Here is a 27793-nt window from a genome sequence, read left to right as displayed (position 1 = left end):
GCCCCAGAAACGTGGTGGGGCTCCATTATGGTCGGAAGTCGAGGACGACCTGCCGCCCCCTCCGGCCGCAAAAGAGGCGTTCAAATCAAAAGGGGTCATCGGGTTTTAAGCGGAGGGAGGCTTGGCCTCTCTAGGAAGAAGCGCCTCCCTCGCCCGCGCTCCGAGGCTCGCGGAGGAGGAGGCGGGAGCGAAGCAAGGGGAGCGAGCGGCGGGCTGCGCTTTCCTAGAGCGCCCCCGCAAGTAAGAGGCATTTTGGGGGAGCTGGGAAGGTGGTGGTGAGTGGGTGATTTACCCGACGTACGCACACAAAAGTCGGTGGGAGAAGTCCACCGCGGGCTGCCTGGTTCAACTCCTCGCTTTCTTCGCCTTGGGGATCTCCGCTGGATCTCTTTCCGTGCCTGCCGCGATCCGAGGAGCTTCGTAAGCGGGAGGTAAGAGGGAGCTTTGCCTAGCCTCCCAGCCTCTCTTGCCCGCATCTCGGGGGGTCGACTCCGGGCGCGGGAAGTTGTAGGAAGGGGTCCTTCTGTGCTGGGACCTGGGAAGAGAAGCCAGGGCTGGCCACGGGTTTGTGTAACGCTAGGTGGGAAAGACTTGGGGAAGACAGCAGGAAAAACCGTGGGAAACGGCCAGGTAACAGAATAACGAAGAGTTGGAAGGGACCTTGGAGGTCTTCTAGTCCGACCCCCCTGCTCAGGGAACTTGCTGTCCCACAGCTCTGGAAACCCTGTACCACTTCAGACAAATGGTTCTCCAGTCTCTTCTTAAAAACTTCCAGTGTGGGAGCGCCATCCGTTGAGACTTTCAAGAAGAGATTGGACTGCCATTTGTCAGAAATGGTGTAGGGTCTCCCGCTTGGGCGGGGGATTGGACTAGATGACCTGCAAGGTCCCTTCCAACTCTGATTATCTGTATCTGTATTCACAATGCTTCTGGAGGAAAGACGTTCCAGGTAGTCCTCGACTTACAACGGTTCAGAGCAGTGGTGGTATTCAGGGTTTTTTTTACTACAGGTTCTGTGGGCATGGTGTGGCTTGGTGGGTGTGGCTTGGTGGGCGTGGCAGGGGAAGGATACTGTAAAATCCCCATTCCCTCCCCACTCCTGGAGGAAGTTATTGCAAAATCCCATTCCCTCCCCACCTCACTAACCTGCTTTCCAGTTCCGTTCTCCTGCGCAGGGCAACAAAAGAAGATCCAGCCAATCAGCTGGGACTTGGGAGGTGGAGAATAAATGGGGGCGGGGCCAGTCAGAGATGGCATTTGCTGGTTCTCCAAACTACTCAAAATTTCCACTACCGGTTCTCCAGAACTGGCTGAATCCCACCTCTGGTTCAGAGCCATGGTCATGCAGTGGTTAAAGTACTGCAGGGCTAACTTACTGCTCACTGCCAGGAGTTCAATTCTGACCTGCAGGTTATGGGGATGGAAACGACATTCGTTGTGCTTATGGATGATCTCTGGCAAGAGCAACCTGGGAGTGGTGCATCCATTCCCTCTGAAGGCCTCTCGGTGGCTTTCGATACCGTCAACCATGGTATCCTTTTGGACGGGCTACACGGTTTGGGGCTGAGCAGTGTAGAACTAAGAGCCGTGGTGGCGCAGTGGTTAGAATGCAGCATTGCAGGCTAATTCTGCCGACTGCCATTAGTTTGATTCTCACCAGGCTCAAGGCTGACTCAGCCTTCTTGCCCTTCCGAGGTCGGTCAAATGAGGACCCAGATTGTGGGGGGCAAGATTAGAGGTGGTATTCAGCAGGTTCTCAATAGTTCTGGAGAACCAGAGCAAAAAATTTGAGTAGTTTGGACAACTGGCAAATACTACCTCTGACTGGCCCCGCCCCCATCTACTCTCTGACTCCCGAGTCCCAGCTGATCGGCTGGGTCTTCTTTTGTTGCCCTGGAAAGGAGAATGGAGCTGGAAAGCAGGTTAGTGGGGTGGGGAGGGAATGGGGATTTTGCAGTATCCTTCCCCTGCCACTCCCAGCAAGCCACGCCCAACAAGCCATGACACACTCACCAAGCCACGCCCTCAGAACAGGTAGTAAAAAAATTTGAATCCCACCACTGGGCAAGAGGCTGACTCCATGAACTGCTTAGAGAGGGCTGTGAAGCCCCGTGGTATATAAGTCTAAGTGCTACTGCTATTTAGCGTCTGTTCGAAGTTACAATGGCATTGAAAAAAAGCTGACTTATGACCATTTTTCACACTTATGGCCATTGCAGCATCCCCATGGTCATGTGGTTTACATTCAAATGCTTTGACAACTGGGTCACCTTTGTGACAGTTGCAGTTGTCCCGGGATCACTTGACCATATTTTGCAAATTTCTGACAAGCCAAGTGTCAAGCCCGAAATTGACAGATGTGTAGCCATTTTACTTAGGCTTAGTATGTATTCTTTTTCTTACTTTCCCTGTGGCAGTCATGCGGGAAGGGTTTCGGGCTTGCCACATTCCTAATTGGGGAGGAGTGGCAATAGAGTTGATTTGGCTAGGTAGTTTCTTCCCGTGAGAAAACTAGCTGTCCGTGCTTGGGCCTCTTGAGGTGGAGATTGATGACACCAAGCAATGTTGAATTACTTCTATTGGAGAATGACTTTTGGGGGTTGTTTCTAACTTCTGATATTGTGGGGTAATTCCGGGTTGGGTCAGATCCGGAATTACCACGGATTTTGCCAATTTGATGCTTTCCTAAATAAAAGAAATTGGACTCTGTTTTTTTCTCTTTAAATGGATTTCATCACTTGGAAACCTGACACCAAGTCAATGGGAAAACCAGATTCACTTAACAACCTTGTGTTAATTTAATAACTATAGCGATTCATTTAACAAATTTGAACAGAAAGGTCGCACGGTGGGGCAAAATTCAGTTAATAAATGTCTCACGTTTAGCAACATAAAATTGGGCTCAAGTTGTGGTGGTAAGTCGAAAAGTACCTGTATTTGCATCTCTACTGTGGGATATAAGATGGCCCAGTGAAGAATCCCCTCGTTCCCATATTCATTCATTTATTAATCAGGGGTGGGATTCTATTGGTTCAGACAGTTTCAGGCAAACCAGAAGTTAAAATTACATCTGGTTTGCCGAACCAGTATTTCAATCGACCGACTGACCCCCGCCCACCCCGTCCCTCCCATGAGTCTCCACATGGCCCATTTTCGATGGAGGGAAGTGCAGGGTCCACTCGGAGGCTCTGGGAGGGGGGAAAACAGGCCTTCCAGAAGTCCGGAAACAGGCTTGTTTCCAGCTTCCAGAGGGCCTCCAGAGCCTGGGGATGGCCGTTTTCGCTCTTCCAGAGGCCCGGGGGAAGCCTCCGGACCCTTGGAGGGCAAAAAACAGCCCTACCGGAAGTCACAAAATGGACCTAGTTCCAGTTTCCAATGGGCCACCAGAGCCTGGGGATGGCTGTTTTTGCCCTCCCAGAGGCCCGGGGGAAACCTCCGGATGCCTTGGGAGGGCAAAAAACGGCCCTGCTGAAAGTACTGGAAGTCACAAAACAGGCCTGTTTCCAGCTTCCGGTGGGCCTCCAGAGCCTGGGGACGGCTGTTTTTGCACTCCCAGAGGCCTGGAGGAGGCCTCCAGACCCCTTGGGAGGGCAAAAACGGCCCTACCAAAAGTACCGGAAGTCACAAAATGGACCTAGTTCCAGTTTCCAATGGGCCACCAGAGCCTGGGGATGGCTGTTTTTGCCCTCCCAGAGGCCCGGGGAAACCTCCGGATGCCTTGGGAGGGCAAAAACGGCCCTACCAAAAGTACCGGAAGTCACAAAATGGACCTAGTTCCAGCTTCCGGTGGGCCTCCAGAGCCTGGGGACGGCTGTTTTTGCACTCCCAGAGGCCTGGAGGAGGCCTCCAGACCCCTTGGGAGGGCAAAAATGCCCCTGCTGGAAGTACTGGAAGTCACAAAACAGGCCTGTTTCCGGCTTCCGGTGGGCCTCCAGAGCCTGGGGGAGGCTGTTTTCACCCTCCCAGAGGCCTGGGGGAAGCCTCCAGACCTTTGGGAGGGTGAAAACGGCGTCCTCCAGGCTCTGGAGGCCCACTGGAAGCCAGAAACAGGAAGTTCAAGTAGGCCTACCATGGCTGCGACCACCTAGCAACCAGGCAGCGAACCGGTTGCTGGGATTTTTGAATCCCACCCCTGATTTTAACTTTTGTTTTTCTGTGATTCTGGCTATTATTTCAGATGCAGGAGCCTTTGGTAAAGGCGCTCTTGGTAACTGCTGAAGTCAGAGAAGGTCTCTCTCATTCGTCTATGGATCAGCTATTGGGAAGCATCTCTGAAGGAGATCAAAATCCTCTTTACAGTAGATCAGCAACTGCTCAGGTGAAAGATAGTTTCATTAGAGAACCAGGACACATTTGGGAGTCTGTTTTCATCATGATTGATTGGGCTGATCTTGCTTTCAGGATGGTCATTTAAGCGCAAGATATCAAGAAATCAAATACAATATACGAGGACAGAATTGGAAGGGATCTTTAAGGTCTTCTAGTCCATCCCCCTGCTCAGTCATGAAACTCTACACCATTTCAGACAAGTGGTTGTCCAATCTCTTCCGAAAAACTTCCAGTGTTGGAGCATCCACAACTTTTGGAGGCACGTTGTCCCACTGATTAATTGTTCTCGCTGTTAGGGAGTTTCTCCTTAGTTCTAGGTTGCTTCTCTCCTTGATCAGTTTCCATCCATCCAATTCAGAAATGGAATCAGTTGAGTATTTACATTGTTTGGACCTGCAGTAGATTACGGTCCTGTATTTAAAATGAATGGCAGGTGCCAAAACAAAGAATGACATTGGATGATTCTTATTGTGCTTCCTTACCTGTAAAGTCTTGCCAAAGGAACAAAGCTGGCTCAAAAACAGTAACTGGGAGAGGGACCGTGGAGTCCTAGTGGACCGTCACTGAAACATGAGCCAGTTGTGTGTGTGTGGCAGCAGCCAAAAATGCTAATACAATCCTGGGTTGTGCAAACAAGAGGCATAGAATCAAAATCAGGTGAAGTTATTAGTACCACTTTGTAAAGCCTTAGTTATGCAACACCAGGAATGCTGCATTCAGTTTTGGTCACCACATTACAAAAGAGTCGCTGACACTTTGGGAAAAGTGCAAAGAAGAGCAACTACGGTGATGAAAGGCCTGGAGACTAAAACATATGACAAACGGGTTGCAGGATTTGGGTTTGGCTAGTCTACAGAAAAGAAGGACTGGTGTGTGTGTGTGTGTGGCATAATAACAGCATTCCAGTATTTGAGGGGCTGCTACAAAGAGGAAGGAGGTCAACTTATTTTCCAAAGCACCTGAGGACAGAACAAGAAGCAACGGATGGAAGCTAATCAAAGAGAGAAGCAACCTGGAATTAAGGAGAAACTTTCTAACGGTGAGGACAATTAACCAGTGGAACAGAAGCTGTGGAAGTTTTTAAGAAGAGACTGGGCAGCCACTTGTGTAAAATGGTATAGGATCTCCTGCTTGAGCAGGGGGTCAGACTAGAAGACCTCCAAGACCTCTTCCAGCTCTATTCTGATTCTAAGCCCTCTGTTATCTGCATCTAGGGGGTTGCCTTCACCCTCTTTCTCTCACATAAGGTATCTGAACTGAGTTTTTCTCTCATTCCTCTGGAATGTTCTCGCTCCCTCCTGGAAATCCAGCCTGTCTCAGCCCGTTTCATCACAATGAAAGCCCTGCTAACGTAGGGATGTGCAAACAGAGGGATCTGTTCTTTGTTTATTCACTTTTATTAATAGATTAGTAGGAGTATTCAGAACCGGTCAAAACAAAGTGGTTAAACAAAGGCAAGAAGAATCGCATTAGATTGAAATTGTAATCTGGTTTAATAATAAGAAGATGTGAGATTTGAAACCTTGGGAGAGGCGACCATAAAACTTGGTAATAGATCCGATCAGAAAAGAGGGAGTATTTTCCCCATTGCAAAACTTAACTTTTAAGATATTGGAAATCTGGGGTGGCTGCTAAGGAATGTTTCCTTTGGCTTTCAGGGTTTGGTAACCTTTGAGGAGGTGGCTGTGTATTTCACAGAGGAGGAGTGGGAGCTGCTGGATCCCAGCCAGAGAGCCTTGCATACGGAAGTCATGCTGGAGAATTCTAGGAATGTGGCCGCTCTGGGTAAGGACCTGTTTTGCTCTGGGCTCAGTTAATTGTGGAAAGTCTATTGCCATAAGTGCTTGAAAGCACCTTCTAGCTAGAAGGACATTTCTGCCTCCCCCACTTCCCTATATGAAATTAAATACATGCAAAAGTTGGCAGAAGCTTCATAGCATCCTTTCTCAACTTAGCTTTTGTTGTGATTTGGTTGAAGAACAGATAACCTGAAATTTTAGGTTTGCACGCAGGCGGGCATGCACACAGCCACATGTGCAAGCATCACAGGGGCTTGCAGTCTCACTCACATGAGCATCGCAACCACTCACCTTCACATGAGCGTCACAGGCGCTGACGGCCATACTCATACGAGCCTCCTAAGGGCTCAAGGTCTCATGAGCGTCAGGGTTGCAAGAATGAAGGGCCTCACCTGAGCATCGCAGGCACTTGCAACCCCTTCCGACAACCAAAGTCAATGAAGAAGCCAAATTCACTTAACAACCGGGTTCGTAATTTAAGAACTGCAGTGATTCACCTAACAAATGTGGTGTGATCACCTGGGGCGTGGCACAAAGACAACACAGTCGAATAATCAGTAGGAGTCCCTTTATTAGCTCCAACTTTACCCTCAATATCCTGGTTACCTTCTGGCTGGAGAAAAACTCCCAGGAACAGCCTTTGGCTGCAGAGAGTCAGGTCCAAAATGTGGTCAGCAAAAACTGAACCTATAAACCTAAACAAGACAAGATGTGGTAATTAGTCTGGCAGGGAAAGAGAAGGAATTCCAGACGTGAAGGAATGGCTGGATGATGCCAGGAATACAGATAACCAAAGTACACACAAGATAAACTCAAGTTTGTTCCCAGCAGATGCTGCACTCAGCATGCATCTCTTTTAAACTCTCTTCCCAGCTGTAGCTAATGAAGGGAATCGGGGCCCTTTCCTCCCCGTAAGCCAGGCAACCGACATTGCTCTCTTATCCATTCCTCCCTGCATGCCTTAGGATGAAGAGGGAGTTGGCCTGGGTCTTCCTCTGAACTCTCACTCGCTTGTTCTACCTCTCCCCTGCTCTGCCCAGCCGGATTTTGCCCTTTCCCAGTTTCCTCCACAGCCAATGGAGTCACACTCCCACTCCCTGTCAGCTGTTTGTCTTCCTCCTTGGATTCAGACTCTGACAGGGGCATGACACGTGGTGAGAAAAGTTGTATAATTATGGGGGTGGGGGGACAACTCACTTAACAAGATAAATGTTGGGCTCAGTTGTGTCGTAAGTCGTGGACTGCCTGTATCATCTCTAATATAGTGGCTCTTGTTGAAAAGGATGTAATTCAAATATCTATTGAATTGTTTAAATTATTTTTACAAACTTTTCTTTTTATTAAGTAAAAAAAGTAAAGGAAAAAAAAAGGAAAAAAATATGTATACATATTTAGGGTATTCTGGAAAAAAATTTAAAATACAAAACATTGAAAAATATAAAATCAGCCATTCTGCTAGCTCCCTCTTTTTCTTTTTCCACTAATACTAATTGCTGCTCGAATTGTATCCTTTACTTCGGACACTATTACTCCATTCCGTTTGGAACATTTTAATTATATGTTTATTTTTTACTTTTTTCTCTCTTCAGGAATCATATGCTGGAGTGCCTTAGCTTGCCTTGCTTTGTGGATATATTTTATATAAAGAAACCAATTTTGCTTAAATTTGATTAGGCTTCTATGAAGTCAGCATTCAGTTTTCCATTAACAAATGCCAGGGGTGTCAAATTGAAGGCCCGGGTGCTGGATGCAGCCTGCAGGATGCTTAGATCTGGCCCGCGGGGCTTCCCTAGAGACAGTGAAGGATTGGCCCGCGGTGCTTCTGCCAGTGAAAACGGAGCTCGGGAAGGCCACCACATGAGTGACGCCGAGCTAGCTACCCCCACCCCAGCCCCCCCGAGGTCAAACACAACCTTGATGTGGCCCTCAGTGAAATCGAGTTTGACACCCCTGATATATGGAGTCCTTGCTGCATATTTTTCATTTGCGATCTCCTATTGGCAGTACAAATCTTAATGAATAGCATCTTGCACTGACGTTCTCATATCTAACAAAAATATTTACTGTTTTAATTCAAAATTTCCTTTTAGAACTTTATGAGGGAGAGACTTCTTACTTGTCATGTCCCCAATGCCATATTTAAGGAGCAATTGGTTATTATGTCCTGATAAATAATGCTTATTGGGCATAACTATTTCAAATTTGGGCATCTCAGGATTCTTCCTCCTCTAAGGTTATTTCTTATTTTTCTTTTGTGATCTTGATTTCCCCCTCCCCGCCCCCGCCGCTCTTGGTGTTTCAGGCTGTGGAGAACCAAAAAGCCAAGAATTTTCATGAAAGAGAGAGGGAGGGAGAAAGAGAGGGAGAGAGGAAGGGGGAGAGAGGAGAGAGAGGGAGAGAGAGAGGGAGTGGGAGAGAGAGAAAGAGGGAGGGAGAGAGAAAGAAGGAGAGAGAAAGGAGAGAAAGAAGGAGAGGGAGGGAGGGGGAGAGAGAGAAGGAGAGGGAGGGAGGGAGAGGAGAGGAAGGGGGAGAGAGAGGAGAGAGAGGAGGGAGGAAGAGAAAAGGAGGGAGGAAGACAGAAGGGGAGAGAGGGAGAGAGAAAGAAGGAGAGGGAGAGAGAAAGAAGGAGAGGGAGGGAGGGGGAGAGAGAAGGAGAGGGAGGGAGGGAGAGGAGAGAGGAAGGGGGAGAGAGAGGGAGAGAGAGAAAGGAGGGAGGGAGAGAAAGAAGGAGGGAGGAAGAGAGAGAAGGGGAGAGAGAGGGAGAGAGAAAGAAGGAGAGTGAGGGAGGGAGAAAAGAAACTCCTCTTGAAATTAAAGTGAGGAAGAGTTAAAAGAACATAAACATCTCAGCCAGCATCCTAAATAAAATGAAAGTTGAGTTTCTTTTCTTAGGCACATGAACAGGAAATCAGCAAAACGTTCCATATAAAGAAAGTAACATCTTTCATTCACAAACAATTATTGAGATTATTTTTTTTCTTTTTTGTCTCCCTTTCTTCAAATCAGCTTATGGCCAGGACCATGACAACTGCAAACACCCTAGGATAGCACTGTTACAAATGATCAAGTTTGAAGAAGAGATGCTCGGACATCAAGACGCACTTCAGAAGGGTATGAAAAGTTGCATAAGAAATGGAGGGAAGAGGTCTTCAGACCCTAGTGAGGTCCGTAGCCTCCAAACCCATGAAGTTCACCAAGGAGAAGAAAAGGGAGAATATCTCAGAGGTGTCAAAGGAGGCAAAGAAAACTCTGATTTCCCTCAATATGGTGCAACCCAGACCGAAGAGGAACAATATGAATATCAAGAGGACGAGCAAAGTATCACCTCTACTTCCTACCTTGCGTTACATCACCCATCGTACGCCAAAGAGACACCGCATGGATTTATAAATTGTGAGGGAAATTACAGTTTCGGCAGCCACGTCGTTTCCCACAAAGAGAAGCTGTTCGCACCTGAGGTGGATTTTGCTATAAAACAGACACTTATTTTACCCGCCCAAAATCCGCCAAGGGAGAAACCTTACAAGTGTCTGAGGTGTGAGAAGACGTTCACCCAGAGAAGCAACCTCGTCACACACGAACGGATCCACACGGGGGAGAAACCGTACGTGTGCCCGGTGTGCGGGAGAGGATTCAATCAGAGCGGTCACCTTAAAACGCACCAACGATCCCACACGGGGGAGAAACCGTACACCTGTAAGGAATGCAGCAAGAGCTTCAGTTGCAGCAGTTCTTTTATTTCCCACAAAAGGCTCCATACGGGGGAGAAGCCCTACAAATGCCTGGAGTGCGGAAAGGACTTCAATTGTAGCAGTCGTCTGGCCTCTCATAAAAGGAAGCACACCGGGGAAAAGCCACATAAGTGCACGGAGTGTGGAAAGAGGTTTTCCTACAAGGACGTCCTGATGAGACACCAACGGACCCACACTGGGGAGAAACCGTACACGTGCCTGATGTGTGGGAAGGGGTTCAGTGGGCGATCGGAGCACAGGAGCCACGAAAGGATCCACACGGGGGAGAAACCCTACGGGTGCGTGGAGTGTGGGAACAGCTTCATGAAGTACAATAACTTCGTTCGCCACAAAAGGATTCACACGGGAGAAAAACCGTACAAGTGCCCGGAGTGCGGAAAGAGCTTCACTCAGAGCGCAAATCTCATCAAACACAAAAGGATTCACACGGGAGAAAAACCCTACCAATGCCCTGAGTGTGGAATGAGCTTCACTCAGAACGCCAACCTTAAGAAACACAAAAGAATTCACGTGAGAGAGAAAACCATATAAATGCGCCGACAGTGGGGAAAACCTCAAACCAGTCCCGTCGTCTTTCGCAACGCGAATCCGCAACAACGGAGAAACCCAAACTCGGAAGCTTTCCTTTCTTGTGTTTTCTTCTAAAAATGGGATCCTCGTGCAGGGAACTATAGAAATATGGGGTCTGTGGAGAAATATTCAGTTGGATGAATAGCAGAGGTGAGATTCAAATTTCTTAACAACCGGTTCTGTGGGCGTGGCCTATTTTGTGGGGTGTGGCTTGGTGGTCATGTGACTGGGCAGGCATGGCTTGCTGACTGGCTGTGGCTTGGTGGTCATGTGACTGGATGGGCGTGGCTTGTATGTAAATATAAATATGTAAATATTGAATTTTTTATTTAAAAGGGGGAGGGGGAGGCGGAGAGGGGAGGGGCCAACCAGGGGCCTGATTTGCCAGTTCTCCGAACTGATAGAATCCCACCCCGACGAATAGACTTAACAGGAAAAGCACATGAGACAACCTTTAAAATACCCTGAGTGAGAAAAGATTCAAATGGCCCTTTGGATTTAGACCCCTATAAAAGATTTCAATTTGGGGAAGAATACCTCAAGCTCGTACAAAATCTTGACTATCAGGACTGGCCCTAAAGCCAATTAAATGTGACTTTAGATGGGCTCAGGGGAGCATAAATATGTAGAATGTAAGAAAATTGTATCAAGAGATGGAACCATTTTAATGGGACATGTCATCTTGAATCCCAGAAAAGTTCCATTTGGGAGAAAACAAATGGAAGCTGCTGGGAATGTTTAGCCTTGTAAAAAAGCATCTAAGATGGATACAAAAATATTTGACGAGGTGTCCCACAGAAGAAAGGAAAATCTTGTCCAGTACAGAATAAGTGTGGCAGAATCCAGATGAATGTTACACAAAAATGCCATGATAATAATGTACAACTGATCAATACACAAATACCTCAAGGGATTCCAACCTTAATAAAGACAGATGTACACACCCTTCTCTCCTAAATCTTACTTTTATCCAAATTTGGCTAGAGTTCTTCCTTAATTTAATTGTTGAATTTATTTGGGCTTGTTTTCCTCCTTTCCAGTGGAACACGCTATTTTCTGGGGCTGTATCTTCTGTAAAAAAGTGTAAATGGTTTTCCTTCTCTTTGATATCCTGAATCTCCAGGCATAAGTGAGATGCTTCTATCCATAACTCATTAAATGATAGGTTTTATTTGCCATCCCTACCATCTGGTCAAATCCACGCTATGAGTTTGTGATGTATCACAGGTGGCTCTTGCCCAGTTGTGGTTTTATATGCCTGGTCTAGTTTGGGGGGGTTCTCCTTTTGGGGGGACCCTCTTGCTTTGAGAAATATGCTAGTCGTTGCTCTTTATTTCGCTGACTGCATTCTATGGAGATTCTCAGTCATCCAGGTCATGCTTGTCCCCAAAGTGCTTTCCCAAGAGGCAACTGGACTTTCTCTTTTTTTCTTTTGAAGATGTTTCGCTTCTGATCTAAGAAGAATTTGTTCCTTCTTGGATGAAGAAGCTTCTTGGATGAGAAGGAAAACGTCTTCAAACATTCTTGACAGGTGTTCTTCTCTGTTTAGACCAAGGGCATATGCTGTGGGAGAAAGGATAAGAGTGTTCTGACCCAGCCTTCGTCAAACATAATTAAACACAAACTTGTTTTAAAAGCAAAACCTATTTTATTGCAAATTACTTTCATTCCCAGCCAGAAATAATCTTAAACAGTTCCCCAAGATAAGCTCACACCTTTCAGTGCCATAGAATGCTGCCAAAAAGCAGAAGTCCAATTAATTATGACAAAAATCAACCAGTGTACTAGAAAAAACCAACCAAAGTTCACAGAGCTTCAAGGAGGACTCGGAATCTATTCAACTACTTTGCTTCGTGCAAAGAGTTTATCATTGAGGTCTGACTTTTATCCCTTATGGGAAGGGCAATCACCTCCCAGCTTTACTCCTGAGTCGCCCTTTCCATTTCAGGTGCTCTTGCCTTCTGGCAGTTCTGCGCACACATGCACTGGGAACAGGCTCCCCTGGGTCCTCTGCCTCGCTGCTACCAGACTCTGAAGGCCCCAAAGGCAGCACCCCACTCCCAGATGGTCCTAGCCCCATCCCTGCATCAGACGCAGGACTCTCGTCCATGTCCTCTCCAGACTCCCTGACTGCACAGGCTGCCGGTGAACCACAACAAAGAGGGCAGGAGAACGCCCATGATTAAAATTGGAGGGGTGCTGTGATGACACTGATATTTACAAGATGGAGGACAAGGAAGCAGCATTGCTTCTCACAAGGAGGACCTTCCTGAGGGACTGAAAGAAGAGTCACCGTAATTTCTTATTTCAGGAAGATGTTTTAGTTTTTTCTGTGGGAGTAGAGAGAAGCTACTTGGGATGGTGGGAAGAGCCTGGTAAACAGGATTGCTGTTTTCTCATGTCGCTTTCCCTACAAGAGATGCTGTCGTGTCCCTGTCATAGTCTGAATCCGAGGAGGAAGATGAACAGCTGACAGTGGGAGTGTGGCTCCGTTGGCTGTGGAGGAAACTGGGGAAGGTCAAAGTCCGGCTGGGCAGAGCAGGGGAAACATAGAACAAGGGAGAGGGAGTTCAGAGGAAGACCTAGGCCCATCCCCTCTTCATCCTAGGGCACACAGGGAGGAACAGAGAAGAGAGCAACATGGGTTGTCTGGCTTACGGGGGAGGAAAGGGCCCTGATTCCCTTCATTAGCCACAGCTGGGAACACAGTTTATAAGAAAGGCAGGCTGCATGCGGCAGGCTGCTGGGAGCAAACGTGACTTTATCTTGTGTTGTCATTGCTTATCCATGTTCCTGGCATCTTCCCAACTGTGTGAGTTTTGCCATACCTTCAAGTCTGAAATTCTTGCTCCTGCCCTACCAAACTAATTACTTCAGTTTGGCTTGATTGGATTTAAAGTGACAGTTTGTGTTGACCATGTTTTGAACTTAATTTTCTGGAGGCAAAGCCTGTTCCTGGGAGAGTTTTTCTCCAGCCAGAAGGTAACGAGGACATTGGGGGGCAAAGTTGGATCTATTAAAAGGACTCTTATTGATTATCTGACTGCGTTGCCTTTGTGCCACACCCAGGGTCATCACAGATGCTTTTTAGTCTATGACTCTGCATTGAGTAAAGATAGTCCTCAACTTACAACCGTTCATTCAGTTGACACTGAAAAAAGTGACTCACAACCGTTTTTTTCCATACTTAGGACCGTTGCAGCATCCCCATGGTCACATGATCAAAATTGAAATGCTTGCCGATGACTCATATTTATCACGGTCGCAGTGTCCTGGGGTCACGTGATCCCCCCTTTTGCGACCTTCTGACCAGCAAATCCAATGGGGAGGCCAGATTCACTGAACAACCGGGGTTCTTTCATCACTGCGGTGATTCACTTAAGAGTGGTGGCACGAAACGTCGCAAAACGGGTCTCAAAGCTCGCTTAACGAACGTCTCACTTAGCCACAGGAAGGTTGGGCTTTGTTGTGGTCGTAAGTTGTTCTGACCCAAACCTGGTTCCACAAGAATAAACGCAAGACAAAGGTACCAGCGCAACCTTATACTGTTTCATTTATGAATCCCGTTTCTTCACAGATAAAAGGCTGCTTCCAACTAATTAGTTCCGATAAGGAAGAGCCTTGCCAAGTTTTTGCAAGTCTGCCAAGAACAACAGATGAAGTTCCTAAACAATAAATCAAAGAGTCTCCGAATAGGATATTCTAACGTCCACCAGGCTCAAGTGTCAAACTTCTTTGCTTCCTGCAAAGAACTGCAGTTTCTCAGCTGGCTTTTATCTCTTTAAGGGAGAAGCCATTACCTTCCAGCCTTACTCCCGAGTCTCCCATGCTGCTGCAGCTGCTCTTTCCTTCGAGCAGCCCTGCACACATGTGTTCTGGGCACAGGCTCCTTGGGAACCTCTTTATCACTGCTGCCAACCTCCACAATCTCCAAAAGCAGCATTCGACTCCCTGATGGTCCTGGCCCCATCCCTGCATCACACGCAGGCCCCTCATCTGAGTCCTCGCTCTCCAAGACCTCAGCCGTCCGCACCTGCTGCCTGCGAATCACAGCATAAGTTGAGGATTAACTGTACTGGGGATCCTCACCTCTTTTAAAAGACCTGAAAGGAGCCCCCCAAAAATCAAATACAGGTAGTCCTCAACTTATAGCAGTGCATTTATTGACTGTTCAAAGTTACAACGGCCCTGAAAAATGTGACATGACCATTTTTTCACACGACCATTGCAGCTTTCCCACAATCACACGATCAAAATTCAGATGCTTGGCAACTGCTTCATATTTACGATGGTTGCAGTGTCCTGGGGTCACGTGACACACACACCATTTTACAACCTTCCGACAAGTCAGTGGGGAAGCCAGATTCACTTAACAACCGGGTTACTAACTTCATCACTGCAGTGATTCATTTAACAACGGTGGAAAGAAAGGTGGCAAATGAGTCTCAAAGCTTGCTTAACAAATGGCTGACTTCGCCACAGGAACATTGGGCTCCATTCAATGGTGGGATTCAAAAATTTTTTACTACCGGTTCTGTGGGCGTGGCTTGGTGGGCGTGGCAGGGGAAGGATACTGTAAAATCTCCAGTCAGAAGCGGTATTTGCCAGTTCTCCAAACTACTCAAAATTTCTGCTACCGGTTCTCCAGAAGTGGTCAGAACCTTCTGAATACCACCTCTGGTTCCATTGTGGTCGTACATTGAGGATTAGATGCACTGGGGATCAAGTGAGGTACTAATACCACTCTATAAAGCCTTAGTAAGACCACACCTAGATTACTGCATCCAGTTTCGGTCACCACACTATAAAGAAAGATGTTGAGACTCATACAGACAAGAGCAACCAGTATGATTAGGGGACTGGAGACTAAAACATGAAGAACGGTTGCAGGAATTGGGCCTGGCTAGTCTACTGAAGGACCAGGGGAGACATGATAGCCATCTTCCAATATTTGGGGGGCTGCCACAGAGAGGAGAGAGACAAGCTGTTTTCTAAAGCACCTGAAGGTCAGACAAGGAATAATGGATGGAAATTGAACAAGGAGAGATTCAACCTGGAAATAAGGAGAAACTTTCTGACTGTGAGAACAATCAACCCATGGAACAGAAGTTGGGAGCTTCAATACTGGAGGCTTTCAAGAAGAGATTGGCCTGCTATTTGTCAGAAATGGTGCAGGGTCTCCTGCTTGGGCCTGGGGTTGGACAAGATGACCTACAAGGTCTCTTCCAACTCTGTTAATCTGTTTCTGTACCTGACCAGAAAGGAGCCAGAAGGAGAAGGAGAAGGAGAAGGAGAAAGCATTAGCAGGATTAGGACGGAGCATGCACGAGAGAGCTTTGACAAAGGGGACATTTTAAACTAAGCAAGGGTCTTCCAACTTGGCAGCTTTAAGACGTATGGACTTCAACTCCCAGAATTCCTCCTCCAAACATGTTAGTTCAGGGATTCTGGGAGTCTACAAGTCTTAAAGCCGCCAAGTTTGAAGACCCTTGTTTTCAAGGGTGGTGGGGAGGCAAGAGGGGAGGGAGGCTGGAGGAGCGGTGCCTCTCTAGGAAGAAGCGCTCTCTCGCCCGTAGTCCGAACCTCCCGGAGGAGGGGGGCGTTTCGCCGGGAACGGATTCCCGGGAATCAGCGGCACCTCCGCTTCCCCGGATCCGGATCGCGGGGGGGAAGCGCGATTCCCGCTTTCCCCGGGAGAAGGAGAAGGAAGGGGAATCCGGAGCGGAGCGGCTGTGCGTCCGGAGGCTGACCGGGCAGGAGTGGAGAAGAGCGGGCTAGAGGCACGGCGGGGCAGCCCGATGGTCCGGCGGTGGAGGAGGAGGAGGTTGCGGGGAGCAGCCGGCGGAGAGTCAGCGGGGCCCCGGGTGGTCTGCAGCCACCTGCTGCAGCTTCGCTCCCGACTGGCTGAAGCCCCAGGAGGAGGAGAAGGAGGAGGAGAGCTCCCGAGGGGTGGGGGATCCCAGAGCGGGTCCTGCCCGGGCTGTTCCCGGAGATGGCGGGGCTGGCTAGCTGCGGGAGGGCCGGGCGGAGAGTTGCTCCCGGGCTGTGGCCCTGGCCCGGGGTCTTCTCGCTCAGCCTTCCTTAGGCCCAGGAGCTGAGAAGGAGGCGGCAGATGAGAGGATCTCCCCTCCTGGGAGGAAGACCCAGTTCCCTTGCCCGGCTCAAAGGCAGGTCGTATCAATGGAAGATGCTCCGGTTTCCCTCCATTTTCGGTCCCAGGGTTTTCTCCCCCCCCCCCTACCATTACAGGTAGTCCTATACTTACAACAGTTCATTTAGTGACCGAAGGTACAGCCGCAGGTGGAGGGCCTATCCCCTCCTGGGAGGAAGATCCAGTTCCCTTGCCCTGCTCAAAGGCAGGTCGTATCAATGGAAGATGCTCTGGTTTCCCTCCATTTCCGGTCCCAGGGTTCTCTTTCCTTGCCCACATTACAGATAGTCCTCGACTTACAACAGTTTATTTAGTGACCGTACAGTGGCAGATGAGGGGATTCCCTCCTGGGAGGAAGAAGGGCCACTTGCCTGGCCCAGCTCTTTGCAGCAATAGCGGAGACTTTGGTTTCCCTCCATTTTCAGTCCCCAGGGTTCTCTTTCCCTGCCCAGATTACAGGTAGTCCTTGACTTACAGCAGTTCCTTTAGTGACCGTTCGAAGTGACAGCAGCACTGGGGGAGAGGGGGAAATGACTTATGACTGTTTTTCACACTTAATGACCTTTGCAGCATCCCTACAGTCCCGTGATTTTTAGTCCCGGTGTCGTGTTTCCCCATCCAGGTTATTCCACAGGATGGAGAGGTATCCTGAGGGAGTTTGCATCTCCATCTATGGATATAAGTCTGACTCAGCCTTCCGTTCTTCTGTGGTCGGTAGAATGAGGACCCAGATTGTTGGAGGCCATAGGCTGACTCTGTAAACCGCTTAGGGCTGTAAAACACCGTGAAGCAGTATATAAGTGCTATTGCTATATAACCGTGATGGCGAACTTGTGGCACGCAGAGCCATTTGTGCCGTCACGCGAGCCCCAGCCAAACTTACCTGCACTGCACATGCACACACCTCCCAGCTGATTTTTGGCCCATTTGAAGCCGTTTTCGCCCTCCCAGAGGCTTGAGGGAAGCCTCTGCAGCCTCGGGAGGCCGAAAACGGGCCCATTTCATCACTTCTGGTATTTTCAGAAGGCCCGTTTTTTGGCCTCCCGAGGCTGCAGAAGCTTCCCTCGAGCCTCTGGCAGGGTGAAAACGGCCTCAAACAGGCCGAAAATCAGGTGGGCCTTCTGGAAATACCAGAAATGCCTGTTTTCAGCCTCCAGAGGACCTCGTGGAGCTCGGGGGAGGCTGTTTTCACCCTCCCGGAGGCTCAAGGGAAGCCTCTGCAGCCTCAGGAGGCTGAAAACAGGCCCGTTTCGGCAGTTCCGGTATTTCCAGAAAACCCATTTTTCAGCCTCCCAAGGCTGCAGAGGCTTTTCTCGAGCCTCTGGGAGGGCGAAAACGGCCTCAAATGGGCCGAAAATCAAGTGGAAGGCATGCACATGCTCAGTGCAGGTAAGAGGGCGGGGCACATTGCACTGTGGGTGCTGGCATGTGTGCGCTTTCGGCACACCACAACAAAAAGTTTCGCCATCACTGCTATATAACATGGTTGATTTGGGGGAGGGGAAGAGAAGGATCTCCTTCCAATGTTCAGTTGTTTTAATCTAAATATTTTTCTGTCATCTGGACTGTTGACTACAGATGGAAGAGCCTCTGAAGCAGTCAATCTTGGTAACTCCTGAAGAAAGAGAAGGTCTCTCCCATCCCTCCTCTATGAAGCAGCTATGGGGAAGCATCTCTGAGGAGGATCACAACCCTCTTTGTCATGGATCAGCAAAAGCGCAGGTAGGGAAGCTTTAAAACAGGGGTGTCAAACACAGGGCCTGTGGGCGGGATCCTGACCCGCAATGTAGTTGGATCTGGCCCACAGGACTATCCTGGAAAATGTAAGGGGTTGGCCCGTGTTGCTTTGGCCCGGTCTACCCAATACAAAGAGGAAGCATCGTGTCAGGGCTCCGACAATCCACCCCCATTCGAATCATGAGTCTCTAGCTGTTCTGACCCCCGCCCTTTGCCAACAAATCAAACACAATCCCAAAGGAACAGAAACCTTGTAATGCTTGTACAAAATAATTACCTGTGATAAGCGCAAGCCTTGCCAAACTGTGTGAGACTTGCCAAAAGATAACAGACAAAAAATAATTTGCGATATAAGAATCTTCAAATACAAACTCAGGATATTGGAATGTCCATGAGGCTGGAGTTTCAAAACGTCTTTGCCTTCTGCAAAGTACGTTCTTTTCACAGCTGGCTTTTATCTTCTTGAAGGAGGGGCCATTACCTTGCAGCCTTACTCCTGAGTTGCCCATGCTGTTGCAGCTGCTCTTTCCTGCGAGCAATCCTGCGCTCACGTGCACTTGGCACAGGCTCCTCGGGAACCTCCTCATCACTGCTGCCAGCTCCCACTATCTCTGAAGACAGCACTCCACTCCCTAATGGTCCTGGCCCCTCATCTGAGTCCTCGCTCTCCTCAGCCGTCTGCACCTGCTGCCAGCTAACCACAACGCTAGCCACATCTCTCAGCGTTTTTAAAAAATCATTTATTAGGAGTGAACATGTTGGCGTTATCTGGGTGCAGCCGACACTGAAACACATCTCACCCTTGACCCTGGTCTTCCCCCACCCCCTGGATGTATATTCTCCAATGGGACACATCCATAGCCAAGAGTCATCAATCATGCTCTCCAGTGATAATCTTGCCCACCAGAAGCTTCGTCTGCCTAGCAATTATCTATAAAAATATTTAAGGTATGCATTACTCCACCCACTCCCTTTCTGCTGACAACTCTAAAAGACCAGCGAAATATTTTTAAGTTAGCACATTCGTCCAGCGTGGCTTCAGCCCTGTCTACCCAATGAGAAGAGGAAGCATTGGGCCAGCGTGGCTTCGACCCGGTCTACCCAGTGCGAAGAGGAAACATGCCAGCAGTTTGGGAAATGGCATCAAGCTGGTCACGCCCATCCAGTTGGCCATGCCCAATGAGTGGTGTCAAGCTGGCCAAGCCCACCTACTCAGCCACACCTCCCCCTGAGGTCAACCACAGCCCTGATGTGGCCCTCAGTGGAATTGAGTTTAACACCCCTGCTTTAGAAGAACAGGGAAACATTTTGGGATCTGATTGTGTCCTGGAATGTAGAGTTGTAATTGCAGGAATGCTCTTATCTTGATGGCAAACCTCAGATTAAGAAGGTTCCAAAGCAAATACAACTCAGGCAAACAAAATCACTAATGCAAAGAAGGATTAGAGAGAGGAAGTAAACATATGTTAGACTTTAACTAGAGATAATTAGTTGTGTTAATTACTATGCTAAACAGTAATGAAAGTTGAGCAATAACCAAAGTTAACCAATGTTAGAGGATTACTAAAAATGTGAATAAATGCTAGACTCCAATAAAGTTCATCGTGATTCATTTGATCATGATCAAACACCTCAACTGCCTCGTCATTACAACACTGGAAGTGGTGGAATTCAAAATATTTTACTACCGGCTCTGTGGGCACTTGTTTCGTGCGCGCACATGTGCTTTGCCCAAGCATGGAGCATTCTAAAAAGGGGAATTTTGAGCATGAAAACTTAACTTTGCTTTAGCGCTGGTAAATAAAACAGCTGAGACACGGCAATCTGTTCTCCCATGCCTATCAGCTGAGCTACAAGCAAAGGAAATATAGGATAGGAAAGGGCAGGTGGGCGGAGCCAACTGCTGACCGGCGCTACCGGATCGCTAGAATCGGTGCAAACCGGCAATATATCACCTCTGGACTCAATGCAAATCATGATAAGGAGGTCAAGTGTTGCGATTAGGATTCATTGGCATGGTCCTGTTTTCAAGTTAGCTGTTGAAGTGCAACATATTGAGAAGCCGAATATATTCATGGAATCACTTGTGCGTTTGTGGGGGGGGGTTGTGTCGTAAAATAACCAGAGAAATCTATTTCTAGCAAGAGAACAGTATTAACGTTAAATTCTTTTTTCAAATCAAGTTTTTTATTTATATATAAATATTTTGAATACAATGTATTGTCCGGGCATACCATTTTACAAAAGAGGGAAAAAAGAAAGAAAGAATAACATATATACTGATAACAACAGTAATAGTACAACAAAATGATTCGTACCATATTTATAATTACATTATTAGCTTATTTGTAATCCTGTTGATTATATTAGCATAGTTATAAACATTCATTAACATTAAATTCTTTTTTAAAAAGCAAGGGTTTTTTATTTATATATAAATATTATGAATATAGTGTATTGTCCGGGCATACTATTTTACAAAAGAGAAAAGAAAGAAGAACATACAGTATATACTGATAATAGTTATAGTACAAGAAAATGATTCTAACCATATTTATAATTATATTATTAGCTTATATGTAATCCTATTGATTATATTAGCATATATATATATAAACAATGTTCATTAATGTTAAATTCTAATTAAATTAAGTGGCACGTACGAAATACAAAATCTTTGGAAAGGCAGCCATTAAACCTGGTATCATGTCAGAAAGAAGAGCATTTTCTGTTTTGCAAAACTCATTTTTAGGATGTCAGAAAGTCTAGGAGAGAACATTCTGGAGTCTCTGTTAAGGAATGTTTCGTTTGACTTTCAGGATTTGGTATCCTTTGAGGAGGTGGCTGTGTATTTCACGGAGGAGGAGTGGGCGATGCTGGATCCCAACCAGAGAGCCTTGCACGAGGATGTTATGCTGGAAAATTTTAGGAGTGTGGCCGCTCTGGGTAAGCCTTCACTTTGCTCCGGGATTGGGATCAATTAATTGTGGAAATTGTTTGTTATTCATGTGGCGAGGTGGCACCTTTTGGCAAGAAAAAGAGGATTTGGGACCTTTTTATTTCTAAGATCAAAATAAATTTATGTAGAAGTTGATACTAGAGGTATTTTGTGGCATAGTTCCCCAACCTTTCTGGGTTGCTGACCCAAAACTGGGGGAAAAAAGAGGATTTTGTGGGAGAGGCAAGCTCATGTATGCCCGTGTGCACGAGCACCCATGACATTGGCAGTGACGCTCCCTTGAGTGGAGCCATGAGCACCCGTGACAAGGCTTGCACGAATGGGGTTTGTGCAAGTGGGGCTGCACGCGCCCACAGAGGTCGGGGGAATCACCCTGGCAGCCCAAAGCGGTCGGCGCGTAAGAATATTACTGGAGAGCATGATTGATGAGTCTTGGCTATGGATGTGTCCCATTGGAGAATATACATCCAGGGGTGTGGGAAAAACCAGGGTCAAGGGGGAAATGAATGATATATTTTAGTGTCAGCTAGCTGTCAGGGCTCCAACAAATCCACCCCCATTCAAATCATAAGTCTCTAGCCGCATCTCTCGAAGTAAAAAAAAAAAAAGATTTATTCGGAGTGACCATGTCGGCATTAGCTGGGTGCAGCCGACACTAAAATACATCGTTCATTTACCTTTTGATCCTGGTCTTCCCCCTACCCCCTGGATGTATATTCTGCAATGGGATACATCCATAGCCAAGAGTCATCAATCATGCTCCACAGTAATATTCTTACGCGCCGACAGCTTTGGGCTGCCAAGGCGATTATCTGAGGCATTTAAGGAATGCACTGCTTTCCCCCACTCCCTGTTGGCAACTAAAAAGACCAAAGGAGTATTTTTTTTAGTTGACACCATGACTGCCTGTGCCAAGGCTCACACGAGTGGCCCAATGGCAATTAGCCCACGATCTGATATTGGGCCACAGGTTGGGCACCCGTTTTATGGGATCTTTCTTATTTGAGGAAGTTCTTTAGGAAAGATGACAGCTTCTCTCTGATCTGATTGTAGAGCAGGTATCCCAAACAGTCTCAGGAGAGGAAGCTACTGACCTCAATATCTCTGACATCTGTTCTTTACAACCCCCCCAACTTCTTAGGTTGCCTGATAATCAGTGACAGTTTTCATACTGGCTGTTAAGCCAAAGGGCCTTTCTTTTGGTTCTGAATCAATCATTTGTAAACTTCCCGTAAGGCTGAGAATAAGTGACATTTTTTTTTCCCTTGAGTGCTTCAGCTCAAGATAGTTATATAGCAGGAATCCCCAAACTTGGCAACTTAGCATAGCTGGCTAAGGAATTATGGGAGTTGAAGTCTTAAAGTTGCCAAGTTTAGAGATCTCTGTTGTATAAGGCTACTGTTAGAGAAACCTGATATCATTTCAAGAACCTAAGTAGCAGTGAATCCAGTTCGTACGTTAAACCACTACCACAGCAACTCCACAAGCAATTTAAATTCATTATTTTAACATTTCTGCAGGGATACCGTGTGCTTTGGCAGTTTAACATCTTCTCAGCATTCACAGGGCATTTAAAGGACATCATAAATGTATGGTGTTTTAGATATATATAAACAGACAAAACCAGCAAAATTTGGTTTATGCGAGAAACAACGTCTGCTTTGTTCATGAACGATTTATAAGATTTGTTTGTTTTTTTCCCTTGTGGCTTTTTGTTTCTTCAAATCAGCTTACAGACAAGAGCATGAGAATTACAAGGAGCGAGTGATCAAGTCTGAAGAAGATTCACCTGTAGATCAAGACCCATCACAAGGGAGTAAGAAAAGCTGTGAAGTGAGCAGAGGGGAGGAATCTTCTGCACACAGTGAAGTCCTTTCTCGCCCAACCCAGGAAGTTCACCAACAAGAAGAAAAGGGAAAATACTTCAGATTTGGCAAAGAAGACAAAGAGAACACTGATTTCATTAAATATTATCCAACCCAGACAGAAGAGGAACAATATGAATATCAAGAGGATGGGCAAAGTATCAGCTCGACCTCCTACCTTGATTTACATCACCCATCGTACATTCAAGAGACACCATATGCATGTATAAATTGTGAGGAGAATTTCAGTTTCAGTGGTCACATAATTTCCCATAAAGGAGAGAAACCATATGAGTGTGGAGTGGATTTCAGTAAGAAACAATTACTTATTTTACCTCCCAAAATCCCCCCAAGGGAGAAACCGTATCGATGTCTGAGGTGTGAAAAGACATTTGCTCAGAAAGGAAACCTGATCATACATGAACGGACTCACACAGGGGAGAAACCGTACGTATGCCTGGTGTGTGGAAGAGGATTCAGCCAGAGCGGTCACCTTACGAGACACCAACGATCCCACATGGGGGAGAAACCATATACGTGCTTGCAGTGTGGAAGGCAGTTCAGTGGGCGTTCGAACCTGGTGAAACACGTAAGGAGCCACACGGAGGAGAAACGGTACCTATGTACAGAATGTGGAAAGAGCTTCCGCGACAACAGCGTCCTCCTTTGCCACAGGAGGATCCACACGGGAGAAAAACCCTTCCAATGCCTGGAGTGCGGGAAGAACTTCCGGCGAAACTGTCACCTTTTGGAACACAAGAGGATCCATACAGGAGAGAAACCCTACCGGTGTTTGGAGTGCGGAAAGAGCTTCAGTCAGAAAAGCAACCTTTCGCAACATAAACGAATTCACACCGGGGAAAAACCCTACACGTGCCCGGAATGTGGGAAAAGTTTCAATCAGAGCAGTCAATTTATTTGCCATAAAAGGATCCACACAGGAGAAAAACCGTACCGGTGCGTGGAGTGTGGGAAAAGGTTCGGTCACAACAGTAGCCTTTTGCAGCATAAAAAAATCCACACGGGAGAAAATCCCTATAAATGTGCGGAGTGCGGGAAATGCTTCAATCAGAACTATAAGCTTTTGCAACACCAACGGATTCACACGGGGGAGAAGCCGTACCAGTGCCAGGAGTGTGGAAGGAGTTTCACTTGCAGCAGTGACTTCGTTTGTCATAAAAGGATTCACACGGGAGAGAAACCGTATACATGCCTGGAGTGTGGCAAGGGTTTTAATAAAAGCAGTCGGCTTATGTCTCATAGAAGAAAACACACCGGAGAGAAGCCGTATAAATGCACAGAGTGCGAAAAGAGATTTTCCTATAAGGATGGCCTCACAAGACATCAAAGAACCCACACTGGGGAGAAACCGTATATATGCTTGATATGCGGGAAGAAATTTGGTGGGCGTTCAAGTCTTAGAAACCACATCAGAATCCACACGGGGGAGAAACCCTACAAGTGCATGGACTGTGGAAAGAGTTTCTGTAAGTACAGTAATTTCCTTTGCCATAAAAGGATCCACACGGGAGAAAAACCGTACAACTGCACAGAATGCGGGAAGAGCTTCACACAGAACGCGAACCTTGTCAAACACAAAAGGATCCACACGGGAGAGAAACCCTACAAATGTGCAGACTGCGGGAAAAGCTTCAACCAGACCAATCACCTTTCGCAACATGAAAGAACACACATGCGGAAAAAAACGTAAGACCAAAGCTTGCCTTCCAAATCTTTTCTCGTGAAAAAAAAGGATTCTTGTGGGGAACAAATAATAGAAATAGGTGTACTGTGAAGAAATGTTGAATTAGAGGAGTAACATGATCAGGCCTAAAAGAAACCACATGGAAGAATAAAAATACCCACTGTGAGGAAAGATTCCAGTGGCCCTTTGAATTTATGCCCTTGTTTTCCCGTAAAAGATCTTATTTTGGGGAGAAACGCCTCAGAGGTGTACAAACTCTGAATGGCAGAACTGTCCCCAATCCCACAACAATGTGAGTTTGGATGAACTGCACAGATTAAAGATGTTGTGATAAGAGCGTGAAACTGACCGATACACATATACCTCAATGGACTCCAACTTTAATAAAGGATAATACCCACTTCCTCATCTCCACAAGCCTATTTTAGCCAATTATTAAAAAAAAATGGCTATTCTTCCTTAATTTACCGTATTTCCCCATGTATAAGCCACCCCTTTTTTCCAAAATTTTCAAGCCCAAAAAGTAGGGGGGTGGCATATACAAAGCAGGTACACTTTTTATACGTGAAAAATGCATAAAATAATAAAGTAGGAATAAACTGGTTTTCCAGCAGTATGCTATACTTTTTTGTAAAAATTGTACGTGATGATACGATTACGAGTGCGAGTACGCGATAGAAATGCATACGCTAGGCATCGGCCTGAATGCTTCTGTTCCTACTCTCGTTCCGATGCGTAGATTGCTAGCGTCGCCCGCACCGCTTGGCGTCATGACCGAAGTTGTAGATCTAGACGTCGAATTTTGTTTCTTTGTAAATTTTCTTTCTTCATAACTTGTTTCTCTAATAAAATATTTTTTTCAAAACTTCACAGTCCAAAAATTGGGGGGGGTGCTTATACATGGGGAAATACGGTAATTACTGAAGAGTGTATTTGGAATGGATTTTTCCCACTCTTTGTTCTGTCCTAGGCCTCCCCAAAAAGCACTAAGTCAATTCTGAGTCCCAGCAAAAATCTCTTTTATTACATTAATATGAATTTCTTTCATTCACGGTTAGCCAACAGCTTGGCAAACAGCCTTGCAAAGGTAGACTCATGAGCTCAGACCTTTATCAATCCTGGAACGCTGCCCAGTAAATAGCTCCACGCTCACTGCTAACAGGGAAGGGCTGTGTATACAGAAAAGTCTCTGCAGGGCAGAGTCATGCACGCATTGCATTATGCGCACGCGACGAGATAAAGGTTAGCCATCACTGCCCTAGTGGGATCCCAGCACAGGATAGGAATCCTCTGACAGGCGAGACAAATTCCTATCCAGTCTTGGACTCTAAACCTCCACTAAGGAAGCCAGCCCCCGAGTCACAGCTTAAGGATACAGGTAGTCCTCGACTTACGACCACAATAGAGCCGAAAATGTAAGTTGTTAAGTGAGTTTTGCCCCATTTTACGACCTTTAATGCCACAGTTAAGTGAATCACGGCAGGTGATAAGTGAGTAAACCAGATTGTTCAGTTCATTGAATAATGGATGGAAACTGAACAAGGAGAGATTTAACCTGGAAATAAGGAGAAACTTTCTGACAGAACAATCAACCAATGGAACAGAAGTTGCCCTGGGAAGTTGTGGAACTGTCATCACTTGAGACTTTCAAGGAGAGATTGGACTGCCATTTGTCAGAAATGGTGTAGGGTCTCCTGCTTGGGCAGGGGGTTGGACTAGATGACCTACAAGGTCCCTTCCAACTCTGATTATATGCTATCTGAATCTGGCTTCCTCCTTGAATTTGCTTGTCAGAAGGCCGCAAAAGGGGATTGTATGAGTCTGGGACACCACAAGGGATCAATATGAATCGATTGCCAAGCATCCAAATTTTAATCACAGGGATGCTGCAAAGGTCGTAATTCTGAAAAACAGCCATAAACCACATTTTTCAGTGCCATTATAATTTTGAACAGCCACTAAACAAATTGTTGTAAATCGAGGACTTACCTGTATCAAAGGGGTGAGGAGGAGGATTAGTAGGATAATAGCTCCCTCCCAGGACTCCTTGGACCAGGGGTGGGATTCTACCAGTTCGCACCTATTCACTAGAATCGGCTGTTAACATTCTAAGCAGTTCAGAGAACCAGTTGTTAGAAGAAATTACTGGCCTAATCCTGTAAGGAAGGCAGGAAGGAAACATTCTGGTGTTGCTTACAGAAACTGCCTCTCCGTTAACCCTTATTACATTCTTGGCAGGACTAGACTTCCTGTCTCAGGAATGTCTCTGGAGTTTTTTTTCCCCTCCTTTGCTGGTACCATTCAAAGTTACAATGGCCCTGAAAAAGGTGACTTATGACCATTTTTCACACTTACGACTGTTGCAGCATCCCCACAGTCATGAGAGGCCAGGGGAGGAGATGCGTGCCTCGATGTGAGTGATGTTGAGTTGCCCACACCCAGCCAATAACATGACCACCAAGCCATGTCCACCACCTAAGCCACACCCACAGAACCGGTTGTTAAAAATTTGAATCCCACCCCTGCCTTGGACCACACCTGGAATACGGCATCCAGTCTTGGTCACCACATTACCAAAAAAAAGATACTGAGACTTTGGGGAGAAAAAAAGCGCAAAGAACAACAACTAAGACTAAGGCCTGGAGAGAAAGAACGTATGAAGAACAGTTGCAGGATTTAGGTGTGGCCAGTCTAGAGAAGAGAAGGACTGGGGGTGTGGCAATGATAGCAGTATTCCAGTATTTGAGAGGTTGCCATAAAGAAGGGGGTTCAGTTTATTTTCCAAAGCACCAGAAGGCAGGACAAGAAACGGTGAAGGGAAACTAAATAAAGGAGAAAACCTGGAATTAAGGAGGAACTTCCTAACTGTGAGGACAATGAACCAGTGGAACAGCTTGCCACCAGAAGTTGTGGGTGCTTTTATCAC

General features: G+C 46.7%; 3 protein-coding genes across 5 annotated transcripts in view; 2 read left to right on the top strand and 1 right to left on the bottom strand.

The window, feature by feature from the left end:
- LOC113450704 (uncharacterized) overlaps window positions 1-27793 on the bottom strand; it is a 503870-nt gene that overhangs the window by 246507 nt on the left and 229570 nt on the right. The window lies entirely within an intron of this gene.
- LOC148126684 (uncharacterized) lies at window positions 260-11393 on the top strand. The gene is made up of 4 exons (XM_087928234.1): window positions 260-431; window positions 4178-4318; window positions 5988-6114; window positions 9135-11393. Exons 2-4 carry the CDS (start codon window positions 4178-4180, stop codon window positions 10409-10411), a joined length of 1545 nt encoding a protein of 514 aa, XP_087784360.1. The 5' UTR covers window positions 260-431; the 3' UTR covers window positions 10412-11393.
- LOC113450701 (uncharacterized) lies at window positions 10472-25267 on the top strand. 3 transcript variants are annotated; one of them, XM_087927963.1, is made up of 4 exons: window positions 10472-10600; window positions 18180-18323; window positions 21158-21284; window positions 23027-25267. In XM_087927963.1, exons 2-4 carry the CDS (start codon window positions 18180-18182, stop codon window positions 24871-24873), a joined length of 2118 nt encoding a protein of 705 aa, XP_087784089.1. In that variant the 5' UTR covers window positions 10472-10600; the 3' UTR covers window positions 24874-25267. The 3 variants fall into 3 exon arrangements, with proteins under 3 accessions (XP_087784089.1, XP_087784088.1, XP_087784090.1); XM_087927962.1 differs by lacking the exon at window positions 10472-10600 and adding an exon at window positions 15903-16230; XM_087927964.1 differs by lacking the exon at window positions 10472-10600 and adding an exon at window positions 15946-16182.

This window comes from Pseudonaja textilis, chromosome 2 (assembly GCF_049901715.1).
Source record: "Pseudonaja textilis isolate UNSWEBS1 chromosome 2, rPseTex1.2, whole genome shotgun sequence".
Classification (NCBI taxonomy): Eukaryota; Metazoa; Chordata; class Lepidosauria; order Squamata; family Elapidae; genus Pseudonaja; species Pseudonaja textilis.
The sequence above is the reverse complement of the archived record's forward strand: the minus strand, read 5'-3'. Positions and strand labels throughout refer to the sequence as shown.